Below are 21,614 nucleotides of genomic sequence, written 5' to 3'. Positions count from 1 at the left end.
CCAGTATAAATCTGCGCCCAGATGCTGTTTGGGGGTCCATTGGTCCAACAATGTCTATCCCAACTCTCTCAAAGGGTACCCCCACCACAGGTAGTGGTATGAGGGGGGCCTTTGTTGTGCCACCTGATTTGCCACTGGCTTGGCAGGTAACACAGGAGCGACAAAACTCCTTGTTATCTTCTGACACGTGGGGCCAGTGAAAGTGAGGGACAAGCCTGTCCCAAGTCTTGTTCTGGCCCAGGTGTCCTGCTAAGGGAATATCATGGGCCAAGGTAAGAAGGAAGCCCCTAAATTGCAGAGGTATAACCAACCTCCTGGAAGCACCAGGTTTGGGGTCTCTAGCCTCTGAATAAAGGAGCCCATCATCACAATACACTTTATGGGTACATTGAGCATTCCCAGCAGCCTCAACAGCAGCCCGATGTCTGAGGGGTTCAAGAGAGGAACAGTCTAATTGTGCCTGCCTCAGATCTGCCCTTGAAGGTCCCACTGTCACAAGAAACTCAACCTGGTCAGGCTCAAGCTCTTCTAGGACAGTTCCTTCTTGGATCTCAGAATCATCCTCCTGGGAGGGCTGATCCTCAACCTGAGGCAGGGTGGAAGGCACTGCCTTAACCCTACTTCTCTTTCTCTTGGGTGGTGTCTGGTCCATTGTTCCAGGATCCAGCACCTGTTCAGGTAAGCACTTTATGGCCTGTGACCTGGTCACAGCAAGGACATGTGCTGATATTCCCAGCATTTCTGCATGGGTCCTATACTCCACCTCAGACCAAACTGAGGTTTCAAGATCATTACCTAACAGACACTCTACAGGAAGGTCTGAGCTCACAACAACTCTTATGAGGCCAGTTACCCCTCTCCAGGAGAAGTTAACAACTGCCACACTATGGGAGGTAGTGGCATTGCTAGCGTTGGTCACTAGGTAATTCTCACCTAGTATGATCTGTTCAGGGTCCACATAGTTAGGTGTCACCATGGTGACTCTGGCACATGTGTCACTGTAGGCCTGAGCCATCGTATCATTAATACAAGGCGTCTGCCTGTACTTGCTCAGATTACTGGGACTTACAGTAGAGGACATTACTATGTCCCCATCACAGACAAGAACAGCCTAAGTTGGTACTCTGACTAGGCCAGAGTCCACCTCAGTTCCCAGGGTCAACCCTACTACACCCTTTTGCTGGGAACCACCACTAACAGCTGGACTAGGAGGAATAGTTGCATTAAGGGCAATGGTGGTTGGTGCTGTGCCCTTCTTGGTGCACTCACTAAACCAGTGAGAGACTGATTTACAGTATCCACACCAGGGCTTCTTTGGGCCTTCTTGTTTCTGTTTGTTCTTTTTGGAGCCACCCTCCCCCTGTGCCTTTTGGGGGCCTGGTGAAGACTTCTGGTCTTTTGGTTTCTGCTCATTACCCTTCTGGTCTGCTTTTTTCTGATCACCGCCCTGGTTCTAGTTTTTCTGCTTAAGCCTGGTTCTGACCCATTTGTCTCCCTTCTTTCCCAATACTTGGGGAGAGGTCAGATCAGAGTCAATCAGGTACTGATGCAATAACTGGTTTTGACAGTTCTTAAGGATTTGCTCTCTCATGATCAAATTATACAATGCTGTATAGTCCTTAACTTGACTTCCCAATAAGCAGCCTTCCAGAGCCTAAGTGGCATAATCAACAAAATCAGTCCAGTCCTGAGTCTGTGTCTTCTGGGTATCCCTGAACAACAACCGGTACTGTTCAGTGGTTAGGCCAAACCCATCAATCAGAGCACTCTTCAGGACAGAGTAGTTGTGAGCATCCCCATCACTAACTGTGAGAAGCTTATCTCTACGTTTTTCTGAAAAGGAGAGCCATAAGATTGCTGCCCACTGACTTTGGGGTACCTGCTGTAATTTGCAGGCCCTCCCCAAAGCAGTTATCCATTTGTAGATGTCTTCCCCTTCTTTGTAGGGGGGCACAATCTTGCTTAGGTTTCTATTATCATAGGACCTATCTTTATCCTTAGGGATATTGCTGCCACCAGTGGGTTCTAACCCACTCTCTCTGTGCTCTCTAGCACGAGCAAGCTTCTCTTTGGCCTAGGCAACTTCAAGTTCTTGCCTCTCAATCCTCAGAGCAGCCTCTCTCATTCTGGCCTCATGTTCTCTTCTCTGAGGAGAGGTCATCTCTCTCTGAGCAGGGCCATGAGAGCCATTTGAAGCTTGAGATTGGAGAGATTCCCTTGAGTGGGATCTTCCTCTTCTCTGCCTCTGGTTAAGCCCACTTGGGGTCTGTATGGGGGCTGCCCATACTGACTCCCATGTATGCTTAGGTTAGCCTGGCTAAGTCTTCTGACTGGGACCTGGCTGTTTACCTCAGAATCTTCCTCTACTATCTCCTCTTCCTCCTATGGTTCAATAGTATCATCTGTGGAGGGAAGGACTTCATCTGCACTACCTGAAGCACCTGAGTTAGGTGTCTGTTAAACATCATAGTCTTCTAAGAGCTCAACCAGGAATATGAGGGTATGGTTTGAACCTTGTTTTAGACTTCTAGAAGTACACAGTTGTCTCAATTCTTGGAAAGCTAAGGCTTCATATCTCGAAGCAGTCCTCAAGGGATCTGCCTCTGCAGGCAGGGAACCACTGGGGTTCACTGTCTGAGACATGGTTTCTAGTGAGGTGTGGTGTTGCACCTACCTACGCTATTTGTTTTCCTACAGAACCTTTCTAGGAGTTGTAGTCAGAGTGTGCTAGGCCCTTTGCTCTACAACAGCTAAGTTCAGTAGAACTTAAGTATACTAAGACTTGTTTTTATATGTACCTATAGGTACCTATGTGATCTTTCAAATGATATCTCAAGATTACAAGTGGTAAAACAACAGCAAGCTCTAATCCCAACCGCTGCACACCAATGTGAGAAGTTGGCCTGATATATGATGTTCACTATTCTAGTGATCACCTTGCACCAGTCCAAACAACCCTGATGGTGATGGTTGTAAGTCAACCTTATAGACCAGCTATCCTAGTGGTAGTGTGGACAGAACAGTCTTAGGCTAAAAGACTCTAGAGGGCGTGTAAAGCCAGCTGTTTTACCATATATAACTCCTTGAATATCAAATGAAAGGACACCACACAGGATATATATAAAATATATATGTATTTATTTCTAACACACTCCTCTGAACTCTTTATGAGGTCAGAGGCCAAAAGAACATAACAAGACACTTGGTTATTATACGTTAAGTTGCACAATTTACGGTTAGGCCCTAGGGGACAAGGAAACCATATTTTAAGAAAGTGGTATACGTACCACGTCATGAGAAAAGGAAAGGCCTAGGGCCTAGGGAATCGCTGGGGCTAAACTGTCTTAACAATAGTTTAGAAGTAGGAGGCCCACAGGCGGCATGTGCAGTGTCTCTACACACACGCGGGATTCAATGCAAAGTCAATGGGAACGTAGAAGTTAGATTTAGAAGGATTTAGGACACTTCCGGTTTAGCTAGGAGGAAACAACTAGAGACTTAGACACTTGGATAGTCAATACCCTTGGGAGCACCGAAGTACTCGCGTTACCTCACCCACGGACGGCGGGTGCATAGGTGTGAAGATGTGTCGGGTTTCGGCGTTGGATCCTATGGGGACCTGAAGAAAAGAGGCTGCAGGCGACCCGGAGGAAGATGTCTGGGTGGATCCAAGGGTGGATCGAGGATGAAGAGGACGTGAAAGCAGAGGGGACAGAGTCTGGGTCACTAGCCAGTGACCGGGTGGAACCAGGAAGGAACCAGACGACGTCGAGGAGCAATCAGGTGCTGTCTTGAAGCTTGTCTTGGCAGCCACGTGGACCAGGAGGCGTCAACGATGACCAGGTGCTGGAGACGGACTGTCCCACAAAGGATCTCGCAGATGGAGGGGTCGACTTCCGGATTGGAGTCAACAAGCCTTGGCAAAGGCAGCCCACGCAGGATACAACAAAAGCTTCCGGTGCAGACCAGCAAGGTCTCAGGTGCTTCACCTTTGCAGGGAAGCAACGGCCAGTCCGGAGCAACCAGACCAAAGATGTGGTTCAAAAGGCTACTAGCCAACGGGCCAGCAACCGGACAACGCATAGAGCAGAACAAAAGCAGAAGGGCCCCACTCAGAACTCGTGGAGTGTGGGGGGTTGATCTTCGTCGCAGGTGGAGCTCGGGATCGGGGTTTCTCAATCCCCAGTGCACAGCTTCAAGGGTACCACAGGAGCTGCACAGGTAGCAAGTTGCAGGCTTTCCAAGATGTCCGGTCCCACGCGTCTCGTCGCCTCCACGGATCCCAGCTATGCTGCAGTCGTGAAGAGAGGGTCAGAGAGGTCTGGAAGTCTGGGTCTTGTCAGGCTCTGTGCTCGGGTTCCGGTGGGAATGTCGACAAAGCAAGCCGTTGATTTGCTGGATGGTGCCTGGTTGCCCAGGGTGGTCACTCCTTGGCCACAAGGTAGATTCTTCAGTCTTCAGCTTCAGCAGAATGTCAAAGGTCCAGAGATTCGTGTCAAGTTTCAATTCAGGATTAATCTAAAGACTCAGGACCCGGCTCCTACCTTTATACAACTAAAAGGGGCTGGATTACTTTCTAGGTCCCTCCTATAGGTGGGACCAGGAAGGTGGGTGGTTACACCCCCTTTCCTTTGTCCAGTTTCTCCCCAGAGCTGGGGCTGGAGTGCCCCAGCAACCGGTTTGTACCGGGGTATGCATGGAGCACCTAGGGTGCTCAAGGCAGTGTCTCAGTCTATTCAGCCCTCCCTGTCCCAATACACAAAGTCCTCTCTGGGGTGGTGCTCGCACCTCCCCAGGCAGGAAACCTATTGTCCAAACCTCCGTGACTGGAAGGGCTCCCAGCAGCAGGAGGTCAGACTTGTGTCGGTGGCAGCAGCGTCCATTTTGTGACGCTGGGGCTCTGGTTAACTTTAACCGGGATAGTCAGCAACAACATGTCTTCTCCCTCTGGAAGGGTGGAATGCTACCCCCGTTGCCAGAATTGGCGAGGGGGTAGTATTCCAAAGTGTATGACACCTTACACGACATGTTTTGAGAAAGCCAAACCAGAGTTAGCATTTAACCGCAAGGTTCATAATGCACTTAAGAGTATATGGTATGGCAATATCATAGAACAGCTATAAGGACATGGTTCCGAAAGCTGCAGAAAGGCTTAGCTCATGCTAGAGCACCATCTCACACATAACCAAGCACTCTGCCTCCAGGATTGTTAAGGCCTGCCATAGGAGTGACTTATAGGTTACTGTGTGTCTATATATAAGTAGGTATAGGAATACCATACCTAAGCAAGGGGTGATTACACGACCTTGCCCCAGCTGAGTGATCAGCCAGTTGTGTCTATTTGAGTGGCCAGCCAGGGGTGGCATAATACATGCTGCAGCACCTGATAGGACTTGGTTACACCTATGCCCTGAGTACCTAGGGTACACTTCTAGAGGGGCTGACAAGGTGAACCAATTCCCAATCGTGTATGTACCTAGAGTACATGGTGTAAATTTAGAGAGAGTGCCTCTGGGCTGTGGGTCTGATTAGCAGGCCCACAGCCACATTTAAGTAAAAAACCAGTAAAGCAAAGCAAAAAGTGGGGGTGTCCATAGGAAGCAGACCCTACTCTCCTACAACAAGTGTCCCACCAACCGCAACCGATTGTATACTTGGCATACTGCTTGCTACTCTGATTCAGGCATGTGAACCCATGAAAGATAACCCAATACTGGTTAAGAAATTAAGTTACTTACCTGTAACTTCAGTTATCCAGTATTGGTATCTTTCATAGATTCACATGCACCCACCCTCCTCCCCGGAGAGTCAGTTATCCAGTATTGGGGTATCTTTCATAGATTCACATGCCTGAATCATTCCCCGTCGTCGAGGCGGGAGTCCCACGGTAAATAAAAAAGCAGTGCCAAAAGCACTTTGCAGTAGTAGGCCCTAGAAAAAAGGCCTGAGGCCTATATTATAGTAGCCTATCTACCTCCTTATGCTAAAAGACCCAAAGTCTTTGCTCCAACCAATCAGCTCACAGCACCCTCTAGAACCTTCCCTGCAGAGCCAGCTCTCCTTAGATTTTCACCGCACGTCGTGTGGAAGGGAGTCTCCCTGAGTCTTGACTCAGTTTTTTCTTCAGAGCTTCAAGATGTCTGACAAGAAGGCCTTGTTCAGACCCTGTAGAACATGTGAGAAGAAGAGGGTCCATGTGGATGACTTACACAAGGACTGCATTTATTGCCTATATCCCAAGCATGAGGCAAAGACCTGTAAGATCTGTGTTACCTTCCCTGCCAAGACCTTAAGGGATAGGGAAGCCAGAGTCCTTTTGTGGCTTAAATCCTCTTCCAAGGATGATGATGACAGAGCCTCTACCTCTAGCAAGAGGGCGAGGTCTCAAGAGGATAAGATAAGTGAGGGGAGAAAGCATGTTAAGGCCTCCCACTCTACTTCAGGCTCTTCACAGAGATCCAAACATTCTGTCTCTGGAGCCTCAGCCACCAACGATCCGGCAAAGAAAACAGTGAGTAAGACTTCTACTGTCTCCTCTCCAGTTACCACTGTCTCCACTTCAACCTCTTCTTCTATGGATATGATATCCACTACGTCTATCACTACACCTATTGTGTCTACTAAAATCAGTATCGTGACAAAAAGAACTCTCGTAGACGACTCGTCGACGAAGACGCCGTCATCATCAAAAAACTCGTCATCTAAGAAGAGCCCGTCGACGAAGTCGGCGACGCCGCCGTCGACGACTGCCTCGTCGACGAAGAAAGCATCAACGTCTATCCCGTCGACGACGAGCCCGTCATTGGTTGCCTCGTCGACGACCGTCCCGTCGATGGTGGCTCCATCGACGACGAGTCCATCGACGATTGTCCCGACGGGACTGTCGTCGACGGCAAGCCTATCGTCGACGATGCCCTCGTCGTCGATCTCGTCGACGATAAATCCGTCGACGACGACATCTTTTCAACAAATGGATGCGCCTTGGTCTGCGGGGTCATCAAGGTCGATGGAACCAGCTTTATTAAGACCTGCCACTGGGAATCAGGCCTTTTGTACGCCAATAGCGACAAAAAACTTTCAACTGGTGTCTTTTAAGAGGCAACAAGGTTCATACATATCTCCACTTCTGCCCTCTCATCTTCTGGAAACCTATGTGGACGATGAAGAAGATGACTATGAGGATGATGATGATGAGGGTGCTTTTGGTGTGGCACGTCATCCATCCGAGCTTGTCATCAAGTGCCAAGATGATGATGAGGAGGATTCATACGCTGAGCACTATTACCAAGAGGATATCATAGTGCCTCACTCGTTGGATCATCAGAGAAGGCCTAGAGTCCCGGAAGTCACTCAGTTGCCGCCTAATTTGATACAGGATTTACAGGCTATGCTGGCGGATTACAAACAGCGTTTTCCTCCGCAAGTACCTCAATCTGACACGGTAGCTCCTCCTCGGCAACAGCCACCGGCTTCTCCAATTGTGGACACTCCACAACCGGTCTTGCCTCCACAAACTCCGGATTCATCATCAGAAGAGGAGGTAGAAGATGGAGAGTTGCCTAACATTCCTTCATCGGACCCATGGGATGAATATGTTATTCCCATGCCGTCCCCTCCGACTCCACAACCTTCAGATTCACCGCCTGATGATGTAGGTGGTTTTCACAACCTGATGCAGAGGGCATCAACCAGGTTTAAGCTCCCTGTTACAGTGGAGCAAACGGAGTGTTTTCTCCATGACTTTAAAGAGGAAACAAGGAAGATATCTAGAGCCATTCCCATAGTTGAGTTTATTTGGAAGGAAGGCATAAAGATAATGGAAAACCCCGCATCTGTGCCTGCTGTGTTACCCAGAATAGAAAAGAAATATCGTGCCCCGCTTTCTAGTCCGGCGTGTCTTATTGGCCATCCACGCCCGGATTCAGTAATCTCTCAAGCGGCGCAGCAAAGGTCAAAGAACCCAGCTACCCCTATTTCTACTCCACCAGATAAAGAGGGACGAAGATTAGACCTTATTGGGAAGAAGTTCTCCACTATGGCTGCAGCATCCATCAGGATAGCAAATTCAATGGCGATTATTGGACGCTACGATCGCCAAATGTGGTCGGAGATGGCTAGGTTCATAGAGCTATTGCCAGAGGACTCAAGGCAAGAAGCCAGGAAAGTTTTAATGGAAGGAGAGCGGGCAGCGGAAGAATCCATCGACTGCGCTCTAGATATGGCGAATACGAACTTCAGGCAGTTGGCTGGAGCAGCCGTCCTTAGACGTCAAGGGTGGTTAAAAGCCACTACGTTTCGTCCGGAGGTTCAGTTGAAAATTCTGGACATGGCTTATGACGGAAAGTCTCTCTTTGGTAAACATGTCGATGAGGCTCTCCAGACGATTAAAACTGACACGGATACCGCAAAGTCGCTAGGATCCTTACAATATAAAAGAGGTTCGTTCAGAGGAGCTAGAGGACGAGGTTATTCTTCCAGGGGAAGTTATTACCAACAAGGCAGACAGTATCAACCACAATACCGTCAAAACTACCAGTCTTCTTACAGACAATCTGGATCGGCTGGTTTCTCTCGTCAAGGAGGAAGAAGGCGCGCAAACAACCAAGGACGAGACAGTCACAAGAAACAGTGAGAGCAATTGGGCGCCGCCTCCAACCCCTTACCTTCCCGTGGGCGCGAAAATATCTGCTTTTCAACAACAATGGCAGAATATAACATCGGATCGGTGGGTGTTAGACTTGATCCAACATGGTCACACCCTAGAGTTCATCACCAAACCTCCACCAACTCCGCCCAGGGGCCCCCCTCCCCCTCGTCTTCACTTATTGTTCAAGGAGGTTCAAGCTATGCTACTCAAGAACGCAGTAGAAATGGTTCCAATCCATCAGAGAGGGATGGGTTTCTATTCCCGGTTTTTCCTCATAAAAAAGAAAACCGGGGAATGGCGACCGATCCTAGACCTGCGCAATCTGAACAAATATCTCAAGAAGCAGGGATTTCGAATGGTCACCCTCTCGGACATTCTCAGTTGCCTCAACGAGGGAGATTACATGGCCTCCTTGGACATGGAAGACGCATACTTCCACATCCCAATCCACCCAAACCATCGGAAGTACCTCCGTTTCACTGTGGCAGGCGCCCATTATCAATTCAAAGTTCTCCCATTCGGCCTCAAGTCGGCCCCAAGGATTTTCACGAAGTGCCTGGCCCCGGTGGCAGCAGCTCTTCGGGCAGCAAAAGTGCAGGTCTTCCCGTATTTGGACGACTGGCTAGTCAAAGGTCCATCAGAAGCCAAAGTGAGAGCCGACATTACGGCATGCTGCAATCTCTTCGCATCGCTAGGCCTCACAATCAACAAAACCAAGTCTCAGTTGCATCCGGAACAAAGCCTGTTGTTCCTAGGAGCTTGCCTAGACACGGTGGAATGCAAGGCATCCTTGTCTCGAGAGAGACAACTCCGTCTGCAGGTGTTAGCCAGAAAGCTGGCAAGAAGAAAGTCACTTTCAGTTCGCCTATATGCATCACTTCTGGGGATGTGTTCTTCAGCCATCAACCTCATTCCATTGGTGCGTCTAAAGATGCGACCGCTGCAAGAGGAGCTAAACTGTCAATGGCATCAAGCGACAGGTTCATTCGAGGACACCATCACAGTCACCAACAGGATGGTACACGCACTCCAATGGTGGTCTCAGATCAGCAATCTGGAGCAGGGGCTTCCATTCTTGCAGAATCCTCCGGATTTTATTCTTACAACGGATGCGTCCATGGAGGGTTGGGGTGGTCACCTCCAGGAACTGCAAGTGCAGGGACGATGGTCTCAGCAAGACAAGAGATGCCACATCAACAGCCTAGAGCTGAAAGCCATTTGTCTGTCTCTTCAAGCGTTCCTCCCCAGGATAGTGGGATCCTCGGTCTTAGTCAGAACGGACAACACCACAAGCATGTTTTATATCAACAAGCAGGGAGGAACGAGATCGGCAACACTATCCAAACAAGCCCAAGAGCTATGGAGGTGGTTAACAGTTCACAACATAACCCTCAAAGTGGAGCATGTCAGAGGCCTCTACAACACCTTGGCAGACAAACTGAGCAGAACTTTGTCAGAGTGCCACGAGTGGGAACTGGACAACGGCCAGTTGAACTATGTGTTTCAGAGATGGGGCAAACCCAGGTTGGACCTATTTGCGACCCAACAGAACAAGAAATGCCGGTTCTACGCCAGCAGGTATCCTCAACAGGGGTCAAGGGGGAATGCCCTTTCGATGCGATGGTCAGGGACATATGCATACGCTTTCCCTCCGATCCCTCTGATTCCACGAGTGGTGCGCAAAATGAAAGTGGAGAGTTGTCGCCTTCTCCTCATTGCTCCCAAGTGGCCTCGCCAGTATTGGTTTCAGGAACTCATGCTACTTTCTCAGGAGCCACCGATCAAGCTGCGGGTAGTTCCGAAGCTACTATCACGCAACGAGGGTCAGGTACTTCACCCAGATCCTCAATCACTGAAATTGCACGCATGGCTCCTAACTTCTTAGAATTTGAGCATCTTCAAATTCCTCAGGAATGCCGGGACATTCTAGAGAAGGCAAGAGCCCAGAGTACATTAAAGACTTATCGTCTCAAGTGGAAGCGTTTTTGCGCATGGTGCATCTCTAGTGCTTTGCACCCTATAGAGGCATCGGCAGAAAAGATATTGCCCTATTTGTTACACTTGGCGCAATCTGGCCTTTCTTTTTCATCAATAAAGGTCCACTTAGCGGCTTTATCCAGGTACAGAAAGAGGACCAATGCTCAGTCACTCTGCTCTTCATCGCTAATCAAGCAATTTATGAGAGGTCTGTTCCGGGCTTATCCACCAGTCAAGCCCTCACCACCGGAATGGGAGCTCAACACGGTTCTATCACAACTGATGAAACATCCGTTCGAGCCTATCCATAGAGCCGACCTAAAGTTCTTAACATGGAAGGTTGCTTTATTATTGGCGCTAACTTCCGCAAGAAGAGTGGGAGAAATTCAAGCTTTCACTATAAAGGAGCCCTTTTTGCATTTCTCCCAGGACTATGTCACTTTACGAACAAATCCAACATTCATACCGAAAGTGCCTTCCCAGTTTCATTTAAATGAACCTGTCAAGCTGAAAGTTTTCTTTCCAAACCCGTCAACCCCGGCTGAAAAGACATTGCATTCTTTAGACATCAAGAGATGCTTAAAATTCTATCTTCAGAGAACCAAAACTTTGAGAAGATCAGATCAATTGTTTGTGGCTTATGGTCAAAATACTTTGGGGAAAGCGGTCACTAAAGCCACAATTTCAAGATGGATCGCATCCGCGATTCAATTCTGCCACGTCAAGGCTAATCGACCATTGACAAGGTCTGTTCGATCTCACTCCACAAGAGCTGTAGCAGCGTCTGCGGCTTTATTTGCAGGAGTGACGCTTGAGAACATTTGCCGTGCTGCGACATGGAAGAATGTCCACACGTTTACAAGACACTACTGCCTACAATCAGCAAATCAGGATGATGCGGCAGTAGGTCAAGCTGTTTTACGTCACCTGTTTCCATAAGGAGAATGTTCAGGTACTGATGTTCACTTATTTCATTTAAAGTATATGCTTTTATTAGATTGTATTGATATTTATTTGAAAGCATTTAACATGTTGTGTTTTTGTTGTATGATGCCTAAGATTTCTTTCCAGAAAGAAAATGCGTAATGTCAATTTTGAACTTGAACGTGATGTAGTAATGGTTCAATCTCTAAGCGTTTGTTGGTTGTTGACGATACACTCATGGGGGTGCACTGCAATAAGTCTCCCACCATCCGCAACCGACTTTGCCTGGCTTACTGCTTGCTATTCTGATTCAGGCATGTGAATCTATGAAAGATACCCCAATACTGGATAAGAAAACAAGTTACTTACCTGTAACTTCAGTTATCCAGTATTGGTATCTTTCATAGATTCACATGCAACCCACCCTCCTCCCCGGAGAGTCAGTTCTCTAAGTTTGGGATACTTGTTCCCACTTGTGCTACGAAAATCTGAGGAGAGCTGGCTCTGCAGGGAAGGTTCTAGAGGGTGCTGTGAGCTGATTGGTTGGAGCAAAGACTTTGGGTCTTTTAGCATAAGGAGGTAGATAGGCTACTATAATATAGGCCTCAGGCCTTTTTTCTAGGGCCTACTACTGCAAAGTGCTTTTGGCACTGCTTTTTTATTTACCGTGGGACTCCCGCCTCGACGACGGGGAATGATTCAGGCATGTGAATCTATGAAAGATACCAATACTGGATAACTGAAGTTACAGGTAAGTAACTTGTTTTCTTCTCTATTTTGGGATACTCATTTCCCACTTGTGCTAACAAAAATCTGAGGAGAACTGGGTCTGCAGAGAGTGTTCTAGAGGGTGCTGATAGCTGATTGGTAGGGACAAAAACGTTGGTCCTTTTAGCATAATGATGTAGAGAGGCTACTAGGATCTAGGCCTCATGCCTTTTTTTTAGGGCCTACTACTATCATTTACCTTTGGTACTGCTTTTTTATTTACTGTGGGACTCCCGCCTCGGCGACGGGGAATGATTCAGGCATGTGAATCTGAAAGGTACCAATACTGGATAACTGAAGTTACAGGTAAGTAACTTGTTTTCTTCCCCAGCTACAATGAAATCTATGGTGTTTGGTATCAAACATCTTGTCCTAATATATCAATATTGATGCCAGTAGTGAATTTATTAAGATATGTATCCAGAGGGAACCTTAGAAGTGCCCCTGAAAGCTTACCAGCCGCTTATTGTGCTGGCTGACTGCTATCATCCAGCCTGCCACCACAGACATGTTTCTGACCCCCTGCAAGTGAAAGCCCGTGCTCTCAGAGGTCAGAAACAATGCCTGCTCCAGAGGGAGGTGTTCGCACCTCCTCCAGTCGGATGGCTAGTGAATATGCATACCAAGGCCAGGGACTTGAAAGCCCCTGTTGCCATTGATATGCAATTCTGTCTTTCACTTTCCCTGAGGCCCATTTGGAACCATGAGAGGCAGTGAAATTAGTTATGCTATGTGGCGTGATTCACTACAAGGCCAGTCACAGCCCTAAGTTAGGCTGCCCAATGAAAAAAGGTTTCACCATTTTGATTTTGGTAGACATAGGAATTCTGAGACAGTGTTGTTCCCCCTTCCAACAGGAAGTGGTCATATAGGGGGTGTAGTGGCCCCAAGGGTAAGCAGACCAATGGCTACTACCCTTCACTCCCCTTAAAGCCCCTAATTTATGTAGGCCCCTTACACTAAGGAACGTAGATGCATCTGACTGAAGAATGAAGAGGACAAAGAACAGCCAAAGAAGCAGGAGCTGATGATTGCTGGTGGACGTTGGTGCCAAAACCTGCCTACCTGCTCCTGCCCCAACAATTGTGACAACCGACTCAACCTGCCGCTTTACATCTTCCAAAAGCCTCAGAGAGGCTCCAGCACTTTGCCAAGCTGCCAGCATTTCCCTTGAAGTGGAGGAGCCACTTCCCTGCAGCCTGCAATCACTGACCGTAACATCTGGTTCACCATTCTGTTGTTCACCTTGCCCGCCGATGCAGCAGCCACCCAGGAAGATGTTACAGTGCTTCTATTCGTCAGCTCCGCCTCCCCCAGTGAGAAAACGCCAGGACCAACCGGAGCCATCTTGCACCAATACCAGGGGTACACGACCCCTTGCAACAACCAAAACTTGTTTGAGTCCAATCCAGACTCCAATGATGCAAGACTCAGCAGCTGACTAGGGATGCCAGCATCAAGAGTGGCCCTGCTGTCTTGTTTTTTCCCTTTTTGCAGATCTAACTGAGAACCGTGGGTGCCTTTGCTGCACAGCCACCAGCCAACCAAAACCCTCGGCGCTTAAGCTCTCCGGCCTAGGTTCATGACAACCGACAGTGCTCCCCTGCTCCCATAAACCCCCAAATCGCGCCCCCTTTTGGAAGCTCCTAGACTTGTCCCCAAGTCTCCCTCTGCAGCCTACTTCTAGGGTGCCCCCTTTTTTGCCTACGATGTAGCTTGCAAGGCTAACAACCTGTCCAGCAACTCTGCATCCGGACACTCCAGGGCAAGTAAACTTCAGCTGCTGGTGGTAATCTGGACCTTTGCCCATTAAGCCCTTAAGTCCTTAAGATGACCCGTGAGAATTGTTTGCACATACTAGTATATACGTTTCTCTCCATAGGAAAGCATTACTGTGTAAAAACGCATTTAAGTGTACTTGTTGCTTACCTGCATAAAACTAACAAACTGACAAGTACTTATCCTATAACAAAGATCTTGCTGTTAAAATAAATATAATAAATACCTGTTATTTTACTAAATTGGTCTCGAGTTTTTTCTTGAGTGTGACTAATTTATTGACTCTGCGTGTGTTCAACAAATGCATTAGACTACCCTCTGATAAGCCTAAACTACTCACCCACACTACCGCAAAAGATCATTTGGGATTATTAATTTAAGCTCTTTAAGCCAATAAGGGTTGTCTGGGCTTTCTACATAGTCTAAATCTTTTTGGTATACTACATAAAAAGCCAGCTTCTACACAGTAAATATTGAGAATTGTGAGTTAGTGATTAGTGTAGTGAAGTATGTACTAAACCAATTATGTAGTACTGAGATAATTGATGTGGTAGCAGAGGACTGGGCTATAATGACGTGGGTTTTACAAACAGGTTCAGATATCCGGACATTCTATTCAGCTAAAATGGTACCTGGACCCAAGCGGTGCAAGCCAGGAAACTGGCTTTCATGAAACCCACTGCCGCCCTAGTTAATTTTGCAAAAAACTGGGCAGAATGTCTCCGCATGAGCTCCTACACATATATAGGGCCAAGTGCATCTCGACGGCCATGTATGGCGCTCGGGTCTGGGGATACTCCGATCTTCAGGCTCTTCAACTTGTCGAAAACATGTTTTTAAGATACATATTGGCAGTCCCAGGCAGTACCTCCTCATATGTATGTCACTCTGAATTGGGTGTCCCATACATTACAGATCCTATAAAAGTGGAACCAATCCTGTTATGGCACAGGATATGGACATCTGTGGAAACCGACCGCAACAAGGACATTTTTAAACTATATTTTTAAATTGGATGGCGTGTTAATAATTGTGTGGCTAAAGTACGTGCAGGATTTTATGCTTGATCTAGGCCACCCAGAGCTCTATACTGAGCCGAGCATAATGACCAACTTGACAAGAAAAGTGGTAAAAGTGAAAAGTTTAACCCTATTTGCATCACTCAGAATAACAGTAGAAATATCAAAACCCGCAGTATTGTATAACCAAATGATCTTAACCACACATAGCATTCAACCTTATCTCACACTTGTTAGCAGCACTTATGACAGACTATTATTGACAAGATTTAGACTACTGGAATTGCACAGACTAATAAGCTTCCCAAATATGAACAATTGGTCGAGAGTTATGCAACTGTGCCCCTGTGATGATCGTTCGGAGCAAACAACACTTCACATTTGGTTTTATTCTGTAAATGTTATAATGTGCAAAGGTAAAAAGGGATTTTACCCCTTTTAAAAAAGCTCGGTTTTTGACAATGTTGCCCAGCCTTTTTAGCATTACAGTTTTTAGAAAATGAATACATAGTATGGATTTCATCAATGTATTTAAAAAGTGTAGTGAAATGTAGGAAATCGATCTTAATGTGACTGTCTAACTATACAAAAATCTAAATATGTAAAGGGGCTCCAAACAAATGACCTTTAACGTCAGAGTACTGCATGATTCAATGTACGATGTTTATTTGTTTCATGTTTTTGCTGTGGTATCTTGTGTAATACTTATGTGATTTTATGCGTTTTTATGATTCTCTAAACAGAAATCGAATAAAGCTTTGTTTTGATTTTATTTGACTTGGGTGTTCAATTGGAATCAGAAATTAATTATATGTATAAATCTGGCAATTAAGTCAATCAAAAAGGAAAACTGAAAAGTCTGTGACTCTTTGAATGATATAAACAGGTAAGTGGCTTTTTTAGTTCTTGATACATACCCAATGTCACATATATCTCTGTTCTTACACTTCAGGTATTAAAGTGCCTGAACAAAACTTATCAGAACATGAAGAGGAAGCCTGTTGCTGTGGACCTAGATCCTAAAGCTGTGACTTGTGATGAATTGTTTGGGATTATTAACCCTTCAACAAGAGAATGGAAAGATGGTGAGTGGAGTTATTTTCTTTCAATTATTTTATAGTAAATTAGTATGATAAGGGAACGGGAAGGTGTGTGTTTTACTAAGTATATTTTTCATATCAACTTTGGAGAGCGTATTTAGTCTTTTAAGTTAAAATAATACATGCTTGAAGTGCAATTTGCTCTACATTTATCACTGAATTCACCAATTGCTAGATCTGATTGAGACTTGTAGCTGCAGGTTCCTTACCTTTGAATGTCTCAAGGCATCAAACTAGATCCAGAAGATTTTTCATGAGCTGTACCCCTGTGCACTGGTAGCTGGCATTGATTGGGTCAGTGTGGCTTCGTCATTAGCGTCTGCACTGGCAGTGACATCTGTGGTACCTATATAGGCGCCACTCAGGCACACTAATGTCAGTTCTTTTCTTTCCACGTCAGCCAGAATTTATTTCTGACAAAATTTATTCGATGTTTTGTTGACTGTTTTTGAGGTACTACCTCCTGGTGTGTCAAGATGTCATCTCATAAGACAGGTTTTAAGCCTTGCGATGCCTGTCATCAACCGATGTCGTGACGGACCTGCACCTTATCTGTCTGTGGTGCCTAGAGCGCAACCATGAGGTCAAGTCATGCCACGAGATGAGGGAGCATCGGCACACGAGGCACTGTTCTTCTTAGCGTGTGTCGACTCTGCTCCTCGCTGACTTTCAGGGAGCCAAAGCAACCCCTTCTCAACCCAAAGAGTTTTATAAGGCCATGCGTCTCATTTTTGGGTGGTACGACTCGGTAGATGTGCTTTCGGGCCCAGCAGGGCAAGAGGGGGCCCTATTTGATTCTATGTCGGTGGCTCCGGTAGGCCGCCAGAATTCCATTCTTTGATCAGGACCAACACTGGTCATACCATCTTGACCTTCCCTGGCACTTGGCCCGATGCAGACGTTTCCAGCATCGCCATCCCCATTGTGAGCCCCGAATCCGACACTGAGCCAGGCGTGGGTCGTCTGCCGCCTGCAGGACATTTGGTTCCTAGATTGGAGCCTGAGCCTTATTCTCATGGGTTAGGACTGGGGAGGAATGGGAGGGGTAGCTGGACCCTGAAGAAGGCCAACCACATACAGCAGAAGACTCTAATATGGACTGAAGTGAGGAAGTGGGTGAAGTCCGTGGGCTGGATACTTCTCTAGATACTTATATACTTTCTTACACTACCATGGCTAAAGAGGAGGCAGGCTCTTACTCAATGGTGGTGCAGAGGGCGGCAGAGTTTCATGACCTTCAGTTGCCCTCAATGGCAGTCAAGGTCAGCATTTTGACAGACGTGTTGCAATTGGGAGTCTCCTCATCGGAACCCCTACTTCTGTTAAATGATGCTCTCACAGACATTCTGTTAAGGACCTGGTCCCAACCCAACACAGGGACGCCTGTGAATCGGACGATCACCCGGCACCATCGCCCCATGCCAGGAGATCCAAACATCCTCACCCAACACCCTACCCTGGAGAACTTGGTGGTCCAAGCCTAACTTACCAGGGCGCATTCCATACCCCTCACCTGGACAGGGAATCCAACAGGCTGGACTCTTTGGGGGAAGAAAGTGTTTTCTTCTGCCCGCCTAGCATTGTGGTCTATAAACACTGCATGCCTTTTTGGCCGGTACTCCCACACTCAGTGGGACACGGTTGTGCGAGGGCTGCCACAGGTCCCAAAGTTCACATTTCATTGTGGATTGAACACTTCCACCTCGTTGGTCAGATTGGTATCATCGATCTTGGCCCTGGGGCACCACACCTGGTTGAGGATGACTGGCTTTTCAGGATGTAGGAAAGTATGATCTTTCTGACATGGCTGGCGCCCACTTTTTGCCTGGTGTCAGTATGTTTAGACTGCAATACACTGAGATCCTGCTAACCAGGACCCCCATGTCAGTGCACTCTCTCTTAAATTGACTTGTATTTACTTGGTACATCCCACAATTGGCATGCATGTATACCTAGTATATGGTACTAAGGTACACAGGGCATTGGTACACCAGGGGTCTCCCATGGGCTGCAGCATGTATTATGCCAACCATGGGACCCTAAGCAAACTGTCTGCGGTCTGCCATTGTAGCCTGTGTGAAATGGTGCATGCACCTTTCACTTCAAATGTAAGGTTTGCCTTATGTCCCAGTCGCTGCACTTAAACCCTATGAGTCAGCCTAATGTAGGCCCTGTAACCCACAGGCAGGGTGCATGGGGTTCTATGTGTGAGGGTGCCCCTGCATGAGTAGAGGCACCCCTACAAACCCTGGACTCCCTTCTCTGGGCTTTGTAAGTGCAAGCAAGCAATTTTAAGGTATGTAGTGGACACTGGCAAACTCAAGATGTCCCCCTATATAATGGCTTCACTGAACCTGGTCATGTTTGGTATCAAGCATGTTGGAATCATGTAAGTACACTGAATCCAGTGTTAGTTGCATGATCCCACATACAGGGGGGACTCCTTAGAGGACTCTGCATCTCTACCTGTGTATCCTGGGAGGGACTGCGTGCAAGCCAGTGCTGCTGCCGACCTCAGACTCTGTTCTGCCCTCCTGCTGGTGAGCCTAACTCAGGAAGGGGAAGGTAGAACAAATGATTTCCTACAGAGAAGAGGTGTAGCCATCTCTTCTTTAGAATCAGATGTCTCTGGGCTAGTGGCGGTTTATGCAGGAGGGCATAGGTGCTATGCCCTCTTTACTTTCTGCATTAAAATAAAAGCAATCATAGAGACACTTTCTGCCACTCACGACTAGACTCGTTGTTGCTGCCTGTGAGGTGGAAACTAGTGCGTGCAGCGAGACTGTCTCAGGCCTGCCAATTTTTCTACTTGCTCTCCTAGGCTACAATATTTGCCGGCCTGACAGTCTCACAGTCGTGAGGCCTGTGAGGTCATCAGTTCAACAAAGACTGAACATCAAGGACCCATCTCCACCCAATCAGGGAGTGAAGAGCATTGTGACTCCATCCTTGGGACCCTGTCACAAGCTGGGAAAGTGTGTGGTAGATGCTTGAGAGCGAGAAGGCAATATATTGAGTCTGCTCTGTTTGACATCATGGCTTAAGACGCACTGCACAGACTCAGCGTGTGGCTTGTGTTGTCTGCTTCCCACATGAGTTAATACTGGTGCTGCTGGACATCTTTTTTGCTCCAGACAGTCAGAAAGGTGCGTAGACAGTGTTGCCAGACTGTGTGACTCGTGTGAGCCAGCCCGTGGCAAACCTCTGCGCAGCCACTACACAAAAGACTCCTGATTCAGCAGGTGCAGGATTGCAAAGTACGCCCCCGATCTCTTTCAGACCACTCCCCAATACTGTTGGATATAGATAATTTGAGGAAGAGGTCTGCGCCTTTCACATGGCGATTCCCACCGTACTCATTGCTTGATAGCGTTTTCCGGTCTGAAATTGCTGAAGCTATAGATTGCTTTTTTGATACAAATATTGGGTCTGTCCAGAGTTTCTCCATGATCTGGGAAACATTCTAGGTGTATATCAGGGGGGTAGCCATGCCTGAGCGCTCAGGAGTTCTACAAGCTATTCATCAGCGCCTGGTATGTTTAGAAGGGCAGCTGGCAGAGTTAGAAAAGGAAACTATTGAGAATGACAGCCCTCGAGTTGCTGACGGCTTAAAAGAGGCGCTGGTTGAATATATGAGATTGCAGATTGCGAAATAAAACACTTGGGGAAGTATGCAGTGGCTCAAACATATGGTGAACGCGAGCGACTGGGTGCAGTGCTGGCAGCTCTATTGCGAGGCATAAGGGAGGCGGGAATGTGAAGGGAATACGTGCTGCGGATGGGGGGGGTTATTGACTGATAGTACAGAAATTTGCAGATAGATTCAATCAATATTATGTTGACTCATATAGTAAGAAAGTGTCCATGTGTGAGGCAGCTATTTCAGCTTATCTAGAACACATACAAATGCCCTGGCTTTCCAATGAACATAGGGAGTACCTTATCAGACCATTGGATGCACATGAGGCCCTGATAGCCTTGAATTCTATTAAAAAAAAATATTTTTATTGAGAATCAGACATCATACATGGTACATTGGAGTACACAAAGGGAAAACAACAAAAAGAAAAAAAAAGGAAAATAAAATAAAATATGGCATTATAGTATTATACAGTATGTAGTTTAGATACAATACTAAATAGAATTGAAACAAAAAAGCATATACAACGGAAAGAGAGTATCATATTTCTTTAAAGATATCCGTTGTTGTATTAGCATAAGGTCAGACCGTAATATCTTTTTATTTAACCTACTCCTTGTCTATTGCGTCCCTCCATCTAAACAATAAGTGGTTTCCAGATATTCATACCTCTTTTTCTATTTTTTGAACCTTTGCATTTATATAATGCAATTTCTTGTTTCCCAATACAAATTAGTCGATTTAGCCACTGATGAAAAGTTGGTGGTTCGGAATCCTTTCACACTGTGGCAAGCAAAAGACGTGCCATTGCTAAGCCTAAAAACACAAAATCTCTTTGTGGGGTATCGATTTGCAATGTTACATCAAAACCCAGCATCATTAGTGTGGCAGTAATCTTGAGGTTCCTCCCCAATATCTGTTGCATAAATTATTCAATTTAGTTTTTAACTCATCTAATTTAGTACAAGAGTAGAACATATGTATCATATCAGCTGTCCCGTTTTGACATCTTGGGCATCTATCCGAATCTCTCTTTCCCCATTTAAAATGTTTCGCTGGTGTATAATATAAGCTGTATACAGTCTTATATTGTTGAGCCTTCAAGTTAGATGCCATAAATACATTTTTGCCTATTTCCAGCACTTTATTTATATCAACATCCCCATCGTTCAATTTGGCTGACCAATTCGATTCTGTTTTCTCTAAATCATTAGATATACATTTTTGCAATTCCTGATAAAATTCTCTTATTCTACTTTTGGGATTACCTATAAGATGAAGTATTGGTATAGGATCAAGACTAATATTCTCTTTCTGATAGATACATCTGCCGTGTGGATTCCTCACCTTGTGAATATCCCCCTTGTGCCAGCAACATTCGGAAATTCTTTTCGTAGCCTCGCGCCGACGTGGATTCGGACGTCATAGAGACACGGCATCGCTCGCAACTCCGCTGACGTCACCGACGCCTATAATAGGCCCACGCCGGCGTGATGACACCAGTTCCCTTTTTTCCGCGTTGTCAACGCTAACGGTTATCGGGAATCTCAGTAGCCAACTGGTACTTTGTTGCCTTTTTGTTTCTATTTTCTGCTTCTTTGTAGCCTGTCTCTTCGACGATGTCAACAAAGAAGACCGGCTTCAAGCCCTGCAGGGAATGCGGGAAAATGATGTCTATTACCGAGCCGCACGATGACTGCATCTGGTGCTTAAGCTCCGACCACGATGTCGATAGTTGTTCCTCTTGTCGGAAGATGAAC

General features: G+C 46.7%; 1 protein-coding gene across 4 annotated transcripts in view; it reads left to right on the top strand.

The window, feature by feature from the left end:
* DNAH17 (dynein axonemal heavy chain 17) overlaps window positions 1-21,614 on the top strand; it is a 12,633,448-nt gene that overhangs the window by 6,200,389 nt on the left and 6,411,445 nt on the right. For all 4 annotated transcript variants that reach the window (XM_078653923.1, XM_078653924.1, XM_078653922.1 and 1 more), the window contains one exon: window positions 16,067-16,199. In XM_078653923.1, coding sequence (XP_078510049.1) covers window positions 16,067-16,199 — 133 coding nt within the window. The remainder of the gene's footprint in view (window positions 1-16,066; window positions 16,200-21,614) is intronic.

Source organism: Lissotriton helveticus, chromosome 7, assembly GCF_964261635.1.
Source record: "Lissotriton helveticus chromosome 7, aLisHel1.1, whole genome shotgun sequence".
NCBI lineage: Eukaryota > Metazoa > Chordata > Amphibia > Caudata > Salamandridae > Lissotriton > Lissotriton helveticus.
This window is presented reverse-complemented; position numbering and strand designations above follow the sequence as displayed.